Below are 17,717 nucleotides of genomic sequence, written 5' to 3' on the forward strand. Positions count from 1 at the left end.
TGGCAAATATTCATCCATTCTTTCTCTCCACCTCCATGGGAGAAATAGATTTTTCCACTCCATCGATGTTGAACTTGACTGTGCAACATGCTTGGCCTCATGGTGAGTGAAATGTCCTTCGCTGCCTTTTGACTATGTGGGCTTGGCCGTATGACTTGCTTTGGCCAACAAGATGCCAGAAATACGACAAAATCAGAAACTTCCAGTGTTTATTAAAGTGTTTTGGGCTTCCCCTCTTGTACTTCTACCACTGACATGAGAAGAACACGCCTTGGATGGCCCATCTTAGATCCCTTCTGAGTTTTGGAAACTCTGTTCAAGTGGTTTAATTTCTTTTACTAAATTCAGGGCTTTGATGCTACTTGCACTAATCTCTTGACAACTGATGTGGGAGTCATTTTGGGTAAGAGAGGTGAAAGGAAGGGATTTGTACTATGAAAGTACCCAATAAAAAAAAGGTAGATGTAAAACTTCTTTTTTTTTTTTATTAACAGGATTTTTAGTAATTTAACCACTAAAATAAACAAAGAGCAGAAGGAGAGCATGTTTGTTTAGTCCCGTGGCTAAGCTCCACCCTAGACAAGATATTTTCATTTTCAACACATGATACACAAGAAAAGGAAAATGTGAACCACAGGAATGGAATAAATATTGAGGACAAAAGCAAAGTGTTGAATATATTATAGTCACAGCAAATCTTAAATGAATAAGCACTCTACGCTATAAAGGAAAAACTAAGCAACAAAGTTATTTCATATGCCAAATGTCCCCACTGATGAATTAAAAGCAGATATTAAAATTCTTGTAAAATGGCAAAGAGACTATGATGAATATTTTCCTGGTACAAGGTAATAATCACATTATACATGCAAAAAATATGAAAATATGAAAAACCACCATGGTAACAGGACAGGAATAGTGGGATTATTTAATAAATCAATCCCAATGTACACTGAATGCTGGATATAGAATTTATCCTAAAATATTGTACTTCAAATCAAATGCTGAGAAAGTCATCTACTTTGGAAAACATCTGGAAAAGACTCAAATGAAATGGAGGGATCTAACTTTGAAACTTACTAGTATAATAATGTTCTGACTGGCAGCCAGGTTTTGAACATAATCTTCTGTAACAACCCAGAAGCTCAAAGAATGACAGAAGTGACAAGGACCAGTGAAAATAGACACAACAAAACCTATATATAATACTTATTACATAGTACAGAACTGAAGCCTCTCCTTTTCAGGCTTAGAATATGTGACTTGATTTGATAAGTAGTACTTTGCTGTCCAGTTTCTCACCATTTTCTTTAGTTTTATACTTAAAATCAGAGTCGTAAAAAAAATAGCAGAGGCCATGGATAACAGGTCTGGTTGCAAGAAAATGGAGAGGAGGGTAGAAGAAAGAGACCCACTTGTCAGAGTGTGGAGTAAATATAGAGAACAAAGTGCCAAGGACACAGAGGCCACTAACTTGATCTAGGTGAATTCAGTAGAAAGACAAGCCCATCAAGCTCTCTCTAGTAACCTTTGTGGCCATCATTCTATAAAAAGAAGTTCTATAACTAGTGTATACAAAATGCCCCAGAATTACCAAGGGGAAAAACTTTTGGTTAACTCAAGGACAAGTTTAATCACTAAAACTTAAAAATTTAAACAAAAATCTATTTATACATACCTTCTAAAATTATCAATATTTAGCATAAGTACATGGAAACAAAAACCTTATCTATCCAAAATATTGCATACCCCCTGAACAGTGTCACATAATTTAGGCATAACTGTAGAAACCTCAGACTATTGAAAAAGAATGAAGTTGTGGTGGCCAAGTGACAAACTTTCTACAAGATATCTGATGAACCTGGCAATTGCTAATGCTCTGTTTTAGTAAGAATAAAACCCACCTAGTTTGACTTCAAAGGATCAGTTTTAGAATTAGCCAAGAGACTAAAAAGCTGGAAAAATATTTCTACTGTAACCATAGCATCTTGGAAAAAATTCCCAAAGTATGTAGTGGCCATCTGTAATGTTCTCTGGTTTTTGATACCCTTCCTATGTTTGATGAATTTCTAACCTTATGAAGTATGACTCCCTTAAGTAAAACCCAGAAAACTCAGTTATCTAGCTTGCTCCTGCTCCAAAGGCTCTGCTAATCAGAGTCAACTGTGAAAGACTTTTGATTCAGAAGTGAGCAGTTAGAGGAAGGGGCTCTGGATAGCACCCGTTTGCTCATAAGGATGGGAAGCATTCAACTGCTGATTATTGCAATGACTGAATTAAACAGGGGGTTCCCACAGTGCTTGATAGGAATGCTGCAGCAAAGAGGGACTTATCTTTAAGCAAGTTTTGTGGTGTAGTTTTTGGTATTGTTTCTGGAAGCTTTACCTTGACCCTGGTTCTCCAACTCTCAACAACTTGGTCAACAACTATATTTCCTTTTAATAAATATTTCTGCTGCTTAACTGGCCAGAGGTAGTTTCTTCTGCTTAAAATAAGAACCCTGATTGATACTCAATGGCTACTAGAAGTGGCTGAAGGAGGTACATCCTCAGGAAGACCTATGAATGGTTACCTGACTCTGTAAGGGCTGATGGCTCTAAAAATCCAGCTAATTTTCTGGGGGGGAAAAAAGAAAAAAAAAAAAAAAGGTAAAATCTGGCAGCCCATAGCCCACAGTAGCAAAGTAACAAATTATTAACTGCAGTCACTTGAAATGAAGTGACAAATGAAAGCAAGACTATGGGAGAGCCAGTGGCTTCTAACACTGAACAATATGAAGAGCATGAAGAATTCAAACACAGAATTAGTTGCTTCTGATTCCACAATACAGCTTTAAAAAAAGACAATGAAATGCTCACAATCCTAACGATGCTCACAATTCTCAGTTCAAGGCAAGAATCACAGCCACCGCAGCCTCGAGCTACTCCCCGACACTGTTCCCTGGGAGGGAAAAGCCAGCATTAGTGAACAACACTGCCTTCTAGAGGCCAGGAGAGCCGATGGGCACCACTGCTTTCAATGTAGACCACGGGATAGGGAGGTAGCAGGCCCCAGGGAGAAGCACTTAACTAGAAGACGCAGAAGGAAATGGTTACTGTTATTGCTACAAGGGTTGGGTTAAATTACTTTGACCTGCAGTGACCACTGGCTCTGGCCACCTGATCAGACAATCTGTATGGACCAAAGAGACAGGCATCCAAAAAAATTCCAACTTAATAAAATGATTAAGATATCCAGGTTTAGTGAAGAGAGGTCTGACTTGAGCCACTGCAACAAAAATTTGTAACGTCTTTTCCAATTTCTAGTCCTAAGTCAATTCACAGACCCAGAGTTTTTTGAGTGAAGTAGAGAATGCAAGTACTTGAAGACATATATTGCGATGACATCACAGGTATAAACTGTAAACTCTCAACTTGGCTTTCCTCATAAAGGTAACTGCACTGGAGAAAGGGAAATACCAGGTCTTTTGGGTACTATTGTCTAATAGCTCTGAATTAACACTAAAACTGGAGGCCCAGAATACCATTGTGAATTAGTGGTCAAAACGGATGCCTGAGGGAATCAAACGATGAATGCACTTTTAATCTGAATCTGCCTCCTATCTAGCCTGGTTGAGCCCTAAACACACATACAGTATACAGTTGGAATTGGAGGTGGAGATAAGATTACTAGACAGTCATTTCAATGAAGCTGCTGCAGCAGATGTGCATTCTTTATTAGAACTCTTAGCACCAGGTATATGACTATTAATCTGGCAAATGCTTTTTCCCTTCTATTTCAACAGACAGAGAATGCCTATAAGAGCAATTTTCATATGACAGGTAGGGTAATAAACCATTTTATCTTAGGGTTATATAAATTATTTGGCTCTGAACCACAATATACTTATTTCCTTAAGACCATTACTGTCTCACCATTACACAGGACAACTACATTGATGACATACGTCTCTGGTACATATACATAATACATACTCAAGATCCTTCGCAAAGAAAAGGTATGTAAAAATAGATATGAGTCTAATATGAGTGCAGTACAGTGGGAGATAACATCATATAAAAATATAAGAGCTACACCTCAATAAAGTTTCTGAGGGGTCCAGTGACCTTCAGCCTATCAGGATAGCCTCTTCAAAGTTCAAGATAACTTATTGTATCTTGTGCCTCCTGCCACTAAGAAAGCAGCACAGTGCTAGGTGGGACTCTTTTAAGGCTGTGTGTGTGTGTGCGTGTGCGTGTGTGTGTGTATTACTCTGGGAATCTTGCTTCGACCTATTTATGAAGTGACCTGAAAGCCTCTAGTTGTGAGTGGGCCCCAGAGGAAAAAGGAGGCTTCCTAGTTAGTCCAGGCTACAGTGCATCTACCTAGACTTAATGACGAATAGACTCAACGGGTGTTAGAAGTGTTAACAGTTTATCAAGAGCCTGTGGTGAGTTCTGATAGAGGAATCCCAGCATTGATCTATAAAGGCTTGGAACAAAGTCGTAAGGTTTACCCCATGAGACTTCACTAAGAAGCAGTTAGAAGAGTGAAACGTCATGTGGAATCTTCCTTGCTGGTGAGGGTGGTGGCAGACATTGGGTTTTGGAGGCAGCAGAGGTTGTGAAACGGTTTTAGTGATACACAAGTGGCATAAATGGTAAAGTGGAAGCAACCATGGTTTTCTTTAGTGCTTGGTGGGGAAGAAGCAGCAGCAATGGCATTTCCTCATTAGGCCAGTACTATATCATGGTTTTAGGCTTTAATTTTGGAAGCTGAGCTGTTTCTCTCTTCCAAATAACCTCTTAATAAACAAATTCCTTTTTTGCTTAACCAGTCATAGATAACTTCTGTTGCTTAAAATTAGGAATTCAAACTGAATATAAAAAATATATAATTTTCAAATAGACCAACACCTGTCAAATACTTATAGGATCTTAATATTAGGTTACTCTCAAATTCTCTGATAAAGGGATACAATGATAAAAATTAGTTCTTAGGTGGTAAACTGATGTGAATGTTGGAGCTTTATGTATAAAACTGAGGATTATGGAATCTCATGCAGGGAATCTCAGCTGAACCAATAAAGATGAATGAAAAATTACTGGAAAAAGAATACAGGATAATAAATATCTTTAAAAGAGAAAGAACAAGAAGAGATGTATGTTGGTACAGCAATCTCAGAGAAGGAAAAGAAGTGCTGGTAAAATTACTGTCTTGACTATTCGTTTAGTATTATTATTTTTAAAAAGTAACAAAAATAGTCTGACAATTTAGTCAGACATGTGATTCATCCATAATCTAATGGATTTCACTCAAAAATAACGTGATGATCATAAGTGACATATCTTTTACCTCTCTGCTACAGACTAGAGTTCACATATCTTAAATAATTGGCCTCCCCTTAAGGAGTGAGCACAAAGCTTCCAGAGCAAGACAGGAACACAGAGAGGTCATGTCAGTGCATATGAATCAGCAAGGAACAGAATGTCAAGGAGGTTTTCTCTGTTTTTATATGAGAAGAAAAATACCGCATCTCTTAGAAAATGATTTTTTCATGCTGTTTCCAAGGCACTATTAGTTACAAACCAGATTGTTATTTTTGCTATTTTTTCAAAGGAAAGAACTGATGGCTGAGGAGATACATATGATGGAAAACAACTATACAATAAATCAAATAGATTAAATTTTAAAACTACCAAGTGTCTTTTAGTAATAATCCCATCTCTCTACTGCAAGTTGGAGATTTTGATAGTGGAAGGAAATAAGAAAATAGTCATTTCAGGAATTTCATTTAAAAAGCAGCACATGAAAAATAAATCAGTTTTTAACTATTTATATATTAGAAAAATAAGTCAAAGAATTAGAACTAACAGGTATTCATAAATATCCAGGATAGTTAAAAAGACTATTAATCTATTATGGAGTAAGTCTACAATCCTACAGATGTAATTTCTATAGTCCAATTTAACGTACACAAGAGGAAGGTCGTATATTTTTAAATGTTTTACAAGAAACTCTTGTAGATATTAGTGCAAAGCCTGAATTGTTATTGTTCATTGTATCTTTCTTATAAATGAAAATAACTTCTTCTTTCTATATCTCAAGACAGAATTAAGAACTGAGGGAATTCCCTGGTGGTCCAGTGGCTAGGACTCGGCACGTTCACTGCCGTGGGCCTGGGTTCAATCCCTGGTTGGGGAACTAAGATCCTGCAAGCCACGCAAAAAGAATTAAGAACTGAGAGCCACTGAAGAGAAGTGTCAGACTGGAGGAAAGAGCAGGGCTATGTGGCTTAGCTCCAGGCTAAAATCGAATAAAATAAAATTAAAAGAAATATATTTTCCAAGCTAACATAACTTTAAAATTTAACAAAATGAATAGTTTCCAAACAGAATATGTTCGGATCATGACTCATTTTCTTAATTTGCTGCATAAAAAAAAACTGTTTGCCATAATTACTTGTATATTTTAATATATTTTAAAGGACTGAAATAACTCTGACATGTTAGTTCTATTTTGTTTTTTTTTTAACTCCTAAGAGAAAGTATAATTTTAAGGGAATTTGGCATTAGCCTATATGACCCTAGAAATGAGTATTAATTCCAATGATGTGTCTATGAGGACTTTATGAGAACTAAAGAGAATAGGCTAAGGGTTTAGCTTTAAACACTGGTATTAATGGGCTGGATTGGACTAAAGGTACAGATAATACTACACAGAATAGTAGAGCTAGGCTTGGTTTAAAAAAAAAAAAAACAAACTATTGTTCACTTATTACTGCTACCACATAAGTTTGTGGTGGCTTTAACTTCAGAGCCCAATTTATGATGCACATTTTACAGAAATCTTGTTTAAGACTGTGTCAATATTTCACCACCGCCTAATATGGTCATGACAATTAGGAAAACAACGGGCCTGATTTTTATATAATCAAAACCTTAAAACCCTGCAGGAATAAAATAATATTTAAAGTATCTAAACAAATAGTCTTTGCTAGGATACTCAAAAGCTCACCATAGGTGAAAAACCTATTTAAAAATAATTTATAAATCGTATGTAATACATGATTTCAAGCAATTTCCCAAACAAGATGTGTGTGTGTGTGTGTGTGTGTGTGTGTGCGCGCGCACGTGCTATCCATGTCTTTCTATTTTTCTTCCTAATTTATCTGGATGGAGCCAATTTAATTAATTTATCTAGACAGAGCCTGTAAAATTTATCTAATTTATCTAGATGGAGCCTATAAAAGTAAAAGGTATATTACAAGCTTGTTAGTGAAGAAACTGACAATCCTAAAACACCATTTGAAAAATACTAGGTAAAGTAAATTATCAAACCAGATTTAAAGAGTTACTATATGGTTTGCAGTCAGATAGAACCAAGTTAAAACCTTGACTCTCTCTTTTACTAATCTCGGGCAGTTATCTCGCATTGTTGACTTAGTTTTCCTTGTCTGTAACGTGCAGATACTACTTTAGAATAGTTTTGAGGATAAAGTGAAACTGTGTAAGTAAAGCAGCCACCATGGTATCTTGGACAAACCTGGCACTCAATAAATGGCTGCTGTTTTATATTTTTTTCTGATACAGACTTAGATTCCACTTATATTGAACGTGTCTAGTTATTCCTTTAGCATTAAGGTCATATTAAGATGTTTTTTTGGTTTCTATATTGCTGAATTTCCATGGTTAAGTTTTTCCATAGTTGAACAAGCTTAGACCTTTCAAAGTCTTCTCCTAGGTTACATCCTCAATAGTTCACTCTAAAACTCGGATTTCCATGAAAATGTCAACATCTTTTCCAAATATAGAACTCAAAACAGGACACTAAAGCACCACAAGGGAAGAAGATGGTAACATGTGGGTTCCTGTCTCCATGATCAATTGCTTTCTGTATCACTGAGTATTTCATGCACTTCTAGTCCTCTTAGCTGTTGATGTTAGGGTTCTTCACTGATTCTAACTACCATGGTCTTTTTGATAATCATCTCCAGATATTGACTTCACTCTAGATAGTACAATGAAACTGCTAGTATAAATGAAGTTGACAAGGCCAATTGCTGTGATGTGGAGTACAGGATCAAAAAAGGAAAACTAAGGTCTCAGCTATGGTTTATTAGATCTAGCCTTGGAAAAGTGAACATTTCTATCATCTTTGACTCTCCAGTTTGTAAAATCAGAATAATAACCATGCAGGTGATTATAAGAATCAAATAATGTATGTAAAAATCTTTATATATTTTAGTTGTTAAATGTGTATTGCCATTATGAATACCAGGGTATAAACTCTCTTTCTTGATGATCTCACTTATCCTTGTGTCCTGAGCACAGTTCTCAGACTATTAAAGATGCTTAACATTTCTTTATAGAATGGAAGAAGAATTTAAACTGCAATTTCCCAGTACATAGCTTAGAATGGAACATGGAAGGGCGTACACAAATGCATGTTGTATAGATACAAGGATCTATGTTGTATAGATCAAGATGCTAGCAATTTGGAATACCACTTCATTATTCATTTCTTTCTAATAGTTTAATAGTAACATGGTAAAGGCAATAGTGGCTCTTAATAAATAGTTCGTGAATAAATGAAAACATATATACATGCTTTTTGACTTCTAAGGTTGGCTAAAGGGTAAGACAACATCTGAGAAAAAAACAAAGTCCATCTCCACTGCCCCCAATAATATAAGCTTCATGAACCAGGACATTCTAGAATTGCAACCAAAAGGTATATTAAGAATCTATAAACTTTTTAATAAAAGTCTTTATAAATTAATTTGCTTATTCCTATAAGAGACCAAACCCTTTGTCTTCTCACAGACTATTGTCCATCCTCTTTTTACTATGTAGCCTAGTCCATATTTTAGTTTCCATTTGACTGAAATAAAAAATCCACTCTTATCTCCATAGTCTTAAGTGATGTTCTGGAATTCTATTGTCAATGATTATCAGCACAATCTTTTTGACCTTTTTTCAAGCACTGCCATATGTTGTGGTATCTACTATTGCTTCAAGCCATTTTTTGACCTTTACTTAAGGTAATATGCTCTTATACTTTCCTTCCAAAACCAGACTTTCACCTTTTTAAAGATATGGTGGTCCTCGTCCTCCACTGCTGCTTTGATCTGGTAGATACTACATAGTGCCATACGCCTAACAAAACATAAACATGGGTCTCTGTTATCCTCTTATTCTTCTTGGCTTTTAATCTGAAACTTTCATTTCTGACCTATTCACAAACTTTTGTCCCTATTCTTTATTGATGACTGTTGCCCACAGAAGTGGTTTGCCAAATGGTTAATAGCGCAGACTCCAGAGCCAGACTGTCACTTTCTAGCTTTACGATCTGGCGGTTAATAATGCTATTGAGAGTAATGAATACATACACACACTCTTAAATGATAATATCCTTAGACTAGTGCCTGAAACTTAGCAAATGCTATATAAGTATTAGCTGTTATCATTGTCATCATCATTTCAATATGGGGGCCTCTGATAGCTACCACTTCCTCTAGGTCTGACCTCTGATTGTCCTTCTACACCAGCTGCTCACCATTTACATCATGAGCTACCTAGCTATTCTTCACTTGGGCCCATCTCAAGAAGCTATACCTAAATACAGGCCTATAGCATACCCATCAGGCATGTCAACTCCTAAATTCCATGGCCTATGACTCAAAGTTGACACTTTGATTTTATTGATTTGTCTTTGATTTGAATCAGTTCTTATCACCATCTGAATTTTAAGAACTCTAGTATATTGAAGGAAAGGAGAAGTCATCCGAATATCTAAGAAAAGGCTAAATTAAAACCTTTTAATGAAGAATAAAGCTAATTCACTGTAATAATTCAAGAAGTGATTAATTACTTAGATGAACATTTTAATTACACAAAAACAGAGAATGAACGATTTTAGATACTAACTGACTCCAACTAAAATATTTATACTTACTGTACTTTGATTTAGAAGTTTTGCTTTGCTTTAAACAAAATTGCTATCCCAAAGACCAGTTAAAGAAGAGTATATTAATTGCTGTGCTGAACTAGTTCTTAAGTGAAAATGCATAAATTTTCATTTTAAGCTGGAACGTATATTTTATTCCCTGAAACAGGAATGGAAACTTAATCTAAGCATTAAGCTATGTCTATAGTATCTTTTCTCAGTTACCCACTGTTGAAACGGAAATGATCAATAGATTTGCCTCACCAAAGTAAGTTCTTTCAAGGTTGTTCTTATGCAAGTGAGTCCAGCAGAATAAGAGGATCAAGAAGATTGTTAAAATAGAAAGTGAAAAACAGCAATAAATTTGATTTTAAAGCATACTGTATGAAATAAGCTTTCAAAGAAGAGTATGAGATTGAAAAATAGTAACTTTTTAGATCATATTTGTATAAATCTTTAAGTTCCCTTTGGCATCAAAAAATGAGGTACAACTGAAAGTACAGATAACAATTGAGTGTGAAGGTATATTGTTCATTTTAAAATGCCTTGGTCAGATAAAAGGATTTTCTAATATGAGACCCAAGGCAAAAGTTACAAGGGCAGATGCTGAATGGCTACTGAGCTGCATCTTGCATAGGCAACTCTACAGCCTGCCCCAGGACAAGAGGAAGTAAGGCCAATCGATTAGGATGAGAAGGCGCAGGAGGCTGGGGAATGCCAGAAAAGTGTCACTTCCCTACACTGATGTATAAATTATGCACAAAATAACTACTATGATGCAAGTGATTTATACCAAGAATTAAAAACCCCTGTGGAGATTTATCATCTGTCAAGGAAAATGTTACTCACAGTGGTAACATAGTTTAGAACTCTAAGAGGCATTCGACACCAGCTCATCCAACTCCCAAATTATTAAGAGGAAAAAAGTAAGGCACCACAAGATATTCAGTAACTTGTCTTGAAATCATGTTTAATTCAAGTAACTGTATAACTGAACAGAAACTAAAGAGAGTTCATTTTGGCCAAATATTGCCTTTTATTAATCAGTTTGAGATGCAAACACTCAAGAATATTGTAGAAAACCTGGATTAAATGAATCCTTTTAGAATTAAGAAATTATAACAATGCTTTGACCACAAAAACTTTGAAGTAAAGATAACTGCTCCTTACTCCTCTTTAAAGATCTAAATTAAAAGGATCGTCTAATGTGAAGATTATTTTCCTGGAGGTGATTTAGAAAATACAGGCCATAATTCTGGTTCTTAAGAGGAAAAAAAAATAATCTTTTATTACATTTGGATGGGATTTTATTTTTTAGGAATCACTGCTTGGCTGTGAGTAGTTGTTGCTTGCTGAATGTTATTCACACTTCCTCCCTCATAGCAAGCTCATGTGTAACACTCTTAACTTGTGGGATGCGTTGGAACACTTCATTCTAATCCAAGGGCCATAGGTCATTTTCAACCACAAATTCTTCCTCCCTAGGGAAGTGTCAAGGGATGTGGTCTTTCCCATCTCGTTTTCCTACAACCTCCTTTAGTCTAAAATAAAGTTTATGTCACTAATGACCAGGCCTAAAATGTTATAATGCCTTATCTGGCAATTAATGTCAAGAAATCTTTTCCAGAACAGCACCTTAGGAATTTCAATTGTCTAGTTACAATAAGGCATAATGAAAGAATAAATATTTTAAAGGGCTGACAGGAAGAAATTTTCTCCTCAAGATTATTTTGATAGCCTGGAGCAGGAGTTGACAAACGATTTTCTGTAAAGGGCCAGACAGCAAATATTTTAGGTTATGTGGGCCCCATGGTCTCTCTGAACTACTCAACTCTGCTGTTGCAGCATGAAACCAGCCAAAGAGTAGCACATAAATGAATGGATTGGGCTATGTGTTTCAATAAAGCTTTATTTATAAAAACAGCAAGCCAAATTTGACCCATGAGGTGTATCTGCAACCCCTTAATCTAGAACTTGTAATGATTCAAGAGAGTTTGAAACAAAACAATTTAATTTTAATAAAACATATTATGGCTGTTAAATATAAACCACTACATTTGGGGATACCTAGCTGATTCTCAGATAAATTGAGCGTATTTTAAAATCTTTTTAGGTTTTCCTGTTTACCCTTCCCTCTCTATTATACAAATTATAATGGAAATTTCTAAATTCATTACAAAATGAGACAATTTCTATCAACTAATGAAAAGATTATGAGAACTGAGACTGCAAAACTTTGGCTTTTCAGTTTCATACTAAATTTGTGAACTCAATATAATAATTTTATTTTCTGGGTTTAACAAGATAGATCTTACAGAGGATTTTTTAATACTATCATTTAGAATATCTATAAGAAAGGCACTTATAAGATAGTCACTGAAACAGATCCATTATTAATTTGAATAATTTTTCTGGTTGATCATTTCAAAAGCTCTCTTTGTTTGGATTTGATTACACTTAACCTTTGATTATTATTAGGACTTGGAGTAACAGTATAAGTACCATGTACCAACTTAGTAAATAATTTAGGATGCAATTTCAGTGTAAATTATGATCCACATAATTAGTACATAGGTAGTACAGGTATAAGTAGCCCCTTTGTCCTAAGATGTTTAGACCAGATGAATATGAGTATTTACAAATTTCAGGGACATCCCTATTTATTTGATACAAAAAAACCCTGGTAAATGGCATTTAAAAGTAAAACATTTTCTCAGTATAATTCTAATTTTAATCCTAGTATAATTCTAATTCTACTTCTAGTATAATTGTAATACTCAAAATGATTGGATCACTGATTAAAAACTTGTTGATTGTAGATACCCAGAATCAGCAATGTTATCCTCTGTGGTGATTTGTAATTCTACTGCATTTAATATTGTAGCATAAATTATAAGTTATTTGAAAAGTTAAGCATTTCAGATTTTTCATTCTGTTTCTCTGTCTTTTAAAAGTAAAAGACTGAAGGAAAAAGATGTAGAGAAAAGAGTCTTCATTTCAGTCTTTTAGTGAATTTGGTAAGGGTAAAATGATATCAAAGCAAAGATTGGTTAGAACAAAAGACATATAAAGACAGAAACTAACACAACATTAGACTTCTTCTTACAAAGATTTTGGAAAACTTCAAGAGGGGATGATTACTTCACAGACTGGAATGTAAGCCCAGTTGGAACCAAGGTCTACAGGGCTTTTGAGGTGTCTAATGTTGAAAATCTCAAGTTGACTCTCTAGTTAAAAAAAAGCTGGAGAGGAGAAAGGAAAATTTTTGTTCTGGAAAAGTGTTCTTGTCTGATGCAAACAGAAATCCATCTTACAAAGGAAGAAGTAGAGATGAGTTGCCCTAATTTAGTCTTTTGGAAGCAGAAAAAAGATTATGAATTTGCTAAAAAAAACCCTTTTGTTTCTTCTAAATATTACTTTATAAGTTATGAGATGTCTTTTCTGTGTGTGTGTGAAAAATTTCCAAGACCCCAAAATTCATAAAAATTAACTTGAAACACTGAAATCCATTTTGGAAAAGAATCAGAGTGTAGAGAATCTTAATTTTTAAAAAGTTATATAAAAAAGAGATCTAGCAGTTGGTTGGTGCTTTCATTTCAAATATTTTATCCACTTTCCTTTTTTATAGCTTTTCTGTTTGGAGAGATGGAAACATTCAAATATTAAAAGTATTCTACAATATGTATTATTTAAAAAACTCTCAAATCCCAAAGTGGTGGTAATAAACTTCCTATTAATATAGTGATTAAATCAGTTTTAATCTTCTGTGCATCTAGTAACACGAATGGAATAAACTATTAGAATCATGTTGTAAACCTCAGAGGAAATAGAATGCCAAACGTTAATCTGAAAAGCACACTTTTAATTAGCAAAAAATAATGCTACTAGGCCTTTCTGTTTTTCTTCAATAATGTACATATATATTGAGATCACACTCTAGCTGTTCTATTTTATTACATGTATTAACTCAGAGCTGTTCTGGAAGGCAGGTATTAAATTTATAGTTCTTAACATATAAAGGAACAAGCATAGAGAAGTGGAACTCTGGTGCACATAGAATGTAATATTGTCATGATTTTGTTGTTATTTAATGAACATTTCTAAACGTGATAACTAGTTTATGTAACATAAACAGATACTAATCCTTTAATATGATTGCAAGAACACAGATTAAATGGCAGAGTTCATTGTCAGTTCTCTTCAAGGGCTAATTTACCTCACACAGGGACCAGGTAACTCCTGTAAAGGCATTTCCTGCTCTCATTTTAAATGTTTCTTACAGCAGCCACAAGACTTCTTTTGAGAGGAAAGTAATACACGATTTTAAAGATTTTTTTAAGAAAAAATTTCCATTTTGATCAAAGAAATATTCATCTAAGATACTCTTATGAATGGGTTTGTTATGTTATATAACTTCTTGTCCAAATTTAGTGCTCAAGTAAGAATTGGCCATATATTATTAAGAAAAGATGGTTAAAAAAGGATACATCCATAGGAGTTTGGGATTAACATATACACACTACTATATATAAAATAGATAACCAAAAGGACCTAGTGTAGCACAAGGAACTATACTCAATATTTTGTTATAACCTATAAGGGAAAAGAATCTGAAAAAGTATTTTTATATATATATATATATACACATATAAATACATGTATAACTGAGTCACTTTGCTTGTACACCTGAAACAAACACAACATTGTAAGTCAACTATACTTCCGTTTAAAAAAAAAACAAAAGGATACATCCACAAGACTCCTTGAATTTATTTCAAGTCTGTGTTCTTTCACTATCACAATTCCTGTGTGTATGTGGAAAGCATCTATAATTCCTTTCTTGTATGACTGCTTCTGAACTAGTTTATTTAACATAAACTCCTTGGGGATACATATAGAAATAGGAGTTTTCTGGGAATATATCACTTCCTGAAAAGTCAGTTGACTATATCTGGCTCAGAATTTTCTCTTCAGAAGGTTACGCACCCATCGGGAATTTGTTTGGGTGAAACTGCTTTTAAAAACACCTTGAGATAACATGCCCAAAGATCTAATCCCATATGAAATGCTTCTGTGAGTGGTTAAGTTATCTGAAAAGCCTACTTAGCAATTTTTTACTCTGCTGACAAACTCTGCTTTGTTGAAACCTAATGGTAGTTACTGAGGGGTAAGAATTTCCTTTGTATCATACCAAACTTGGCTTCAAATTAAGGGTATGGAACTAAAGTGGTATCATGAGTTTGTATGACACTCCTAGTCTTCTACTTAACTGTCAACTGAAGAATAATCTTTTATTTGTCATTTTGACCAACAATTAATTGTGTCAACTATCCTCATACACACTATGTTTTATTTATAATTTTATTATGCTATATTATATAATACTATATATTATATAATATAGTCTTTAAATATGATACTTTGTAATATATAACATGTTATACTAAACATATAAATGAGACATAAAATAGTGTGAGAAAATTCACCATATAATGTTATATAATATAATGTAATATAATATGCTTATTACAGAGATTACTAAGTCATCCTAAGTGTTTCTCATCTTGGATACTACTTAAGAAGAATAAAGATTTGTTGAAAAATCTACAAATTAAGCTAATAAGTCCATTATTTCCGGCTACTGCTCAGACTCACATATTAATAAAACCACATTGTACTGAAATGATGTTTATTTTGTAAAGCTCCAATATGCATTCTGAATTGTGACAAGCACATTCTGAATTTTGTTTTTGAAATGGAACTATGGCAGAAGAGCCTTAATTTGATAACCGTAATAAAATCTATTAGAACCACAGTGGTGTTAACCCAGTCCGAAGGCCTAACGAGTGCATACAAATTTTGACAAATATTATAAGAAATAACAAACTTATGGCCAAAAAACGAAAAGTCTATAACTGTTCACTTTCTTCGCAAGTGTAGGGTTAAATTGAAAATGCTATAGGTCATTTCTAGGAATCCAGCAAGAAATTATTCAGTGTGCTTTTTTTGTTGACAGATGGAATTTATGTTTATAGACATTAACTATTAGAATATATATCAGAAAAATAATCTTAGATGAAGATTCCTAAATTAGATGGCAAAGGACATTCTAAATATTTTAAAATTTCATGTCATTGTACCAAAGCCAATGCTTCAGTTTGTGGAAGCACAAGTTAAAACCCTTCAGGGGATACTTACCCTTTTCTGTTCCTTTACATACTCTATCAATTCATCTCTTGTTCTCTTCACTGCCTCTTCCACAGCCTTTTCACTTCGCTTTTGCTCTTCTATTATTGCTGCCTTAACAGTTTCCTGTTTGTGGGAGGATGAAAAAAGTCAGGGAGGTATGTGCTATGACATGTTTGTGCCCATTTTATATAAACTAAAAACCCTCTTCAGTGGGTTGAGCTCACTCTGTTCAAAGCATACCTTTAAACAGGAATAAGAACTTAACGAAATCTTTTGGGTTCTGTTAGAGATTCCACAGAATTCACTTTTCTAAACTGAGTGAAAGGGAAAAGAAATGGAGTAAGCCATTTATTGCAGGGAGCGCCTGACAGACTCCAATGGCTTCCTTACCAACCTTTCATTTGATGTTTACATGATTGATTGCTTTCCTGTACTTTGCACTGTCCACATAAGACTTCCAACTTGTGTTTATTCTTCCAAGAACACCCTAATGCTCTAGGCTGTTTTATTCACATTTAATTTTCCCATCATACAATAATCAAGTGTGGTCTGGGTGGTAAGATTTACAGCTAGTTTAGTTCTTCTGCCAGGTTAAGATGTTGAGAGCTGGACACCATGAATGAGAGGTAAGAATTCTACCCTGTGTGCTAATATATGAAATGAGAAATCTAGGGAAAAAGTGATATTCCCCATTTTACTGAAATAGTAATCAAGAACCCTGAGAGAGTTCAAATTTTCAGATAAAGAGAAAGAAGGCTAAAATTCTGAAAAAGAAATGTAACACTTCTCAAAAACCAGGAAATATTTTCTGCTAAAATAGCATTTCATGGACTGGAAGAATGCAACAAACTTCTGTAACTTCCACTTGTCTACAAAGGTACCATCCTTTTTTTGAACAGGCTATCAATTAGAAAATGCCTTGAAATTTCTCAGTTGTATTTCCCTTATTTTGTTATTCTTGAGGACCCTTCACTTTGTAGTGTATATATGTTTTTGTTTAGTTTTTCCTGATTAATTTCAGACACATATATATCAATATATACATATATATACATAAAACCTAGAAAATATGAAGTAGTAAGAATTTTCTATTATGAATAGATTTACTATAGAAAATTAGTAAATACATAAAAATATGAACACAAAACACACACACACCCGTACAAAATTGGGTGTGAAGAGGATGGGACTCAAACTGTACATACTATTTTCTAACTCTGGCATTTTTCATTTAAAATACATTTTGAATATTTTAAAGTAATTATATATTCTTTTATGATTTTATATTCCATTACTGGGATGTATAATAATTTATTTTACTAATATTTATTCATGGATGTTTTGGTTGTTTTTAATAAAGCAGTGACAAGCATCCATATATGTAACTTTGTGGTGCATATTAGAGACTTCCTTAATTTCAATTCATGAGGTAGAATCATGTTGCCCAAGGGATATAATTTTTGAGCTCTCTTACAGCTTTTGACATTTTGTACAATTTTTTCCCATAAGCAGCCCATGAGAATAGCTGTTTTCTTGCAACCTTGATTACATTTAGTCTCACCAGTTTTTAAATCTTCGCTTATTTAAGGGATAATCATATC

At 34.2% G+C, this 17,717-nt stretch overlaps 1 protein-coding gene across 35 annotated transcripts in view; it reads right to left on the bottom strand.

Annotated features, from left to right (window-relative positions):
* Positions 1 to 17,717, bottom strand: part of CCDC91 (coiled-coil domain containing 91) — a 417,526-nt gene that overhangs the window by 72,141 nt on the left and 327,668 nt on the right. For 31 of the 35 annotated variants that reach the window (XR_012324470.1, XR_012324473.1, XR_012324472.1 and 28 more), the window contains one exon: positions 16,126 to 16,239. The exons of 1 other annotated variant lie outside the window; for it this stretch is intronic. Coding sequence is in view for 24 of the 34 variants with exons in the window: in XM_019935888.3 (XP_019791447.1) it covers positions 16,126 to 16,239 (114 nt within the window). In the remaining 10 variants the exon portion in view is untranslated. Of the gene's footprint in view, positions 1 to 14,143; positions 14,224 to 16,125; positions 16,240 to 17,717 lie in introns of those variants that run through there. 3 more of the 35 variants (XR_012324471.1, XM_019935932.3, XM_073788905.1) reach the window with 1 other exon arrangement.

The sequence above is a fragment of the Tursiops truncatus genome, chromosome 11 (genome assembly GCF_011762595.2).
Source record: "Tursiops truncatus isolate mTurTru1 chromosome 11, mTurTru1.mat.Y, whole genome shotgun sequence".
In the NCBI taxonomy this organism is placed as follows: Eukaryota; Metazoa; Chordata; class Mammalia; order Artiodactyla; family Delphinidae; genus Tursiops; species Tursiops truncatus.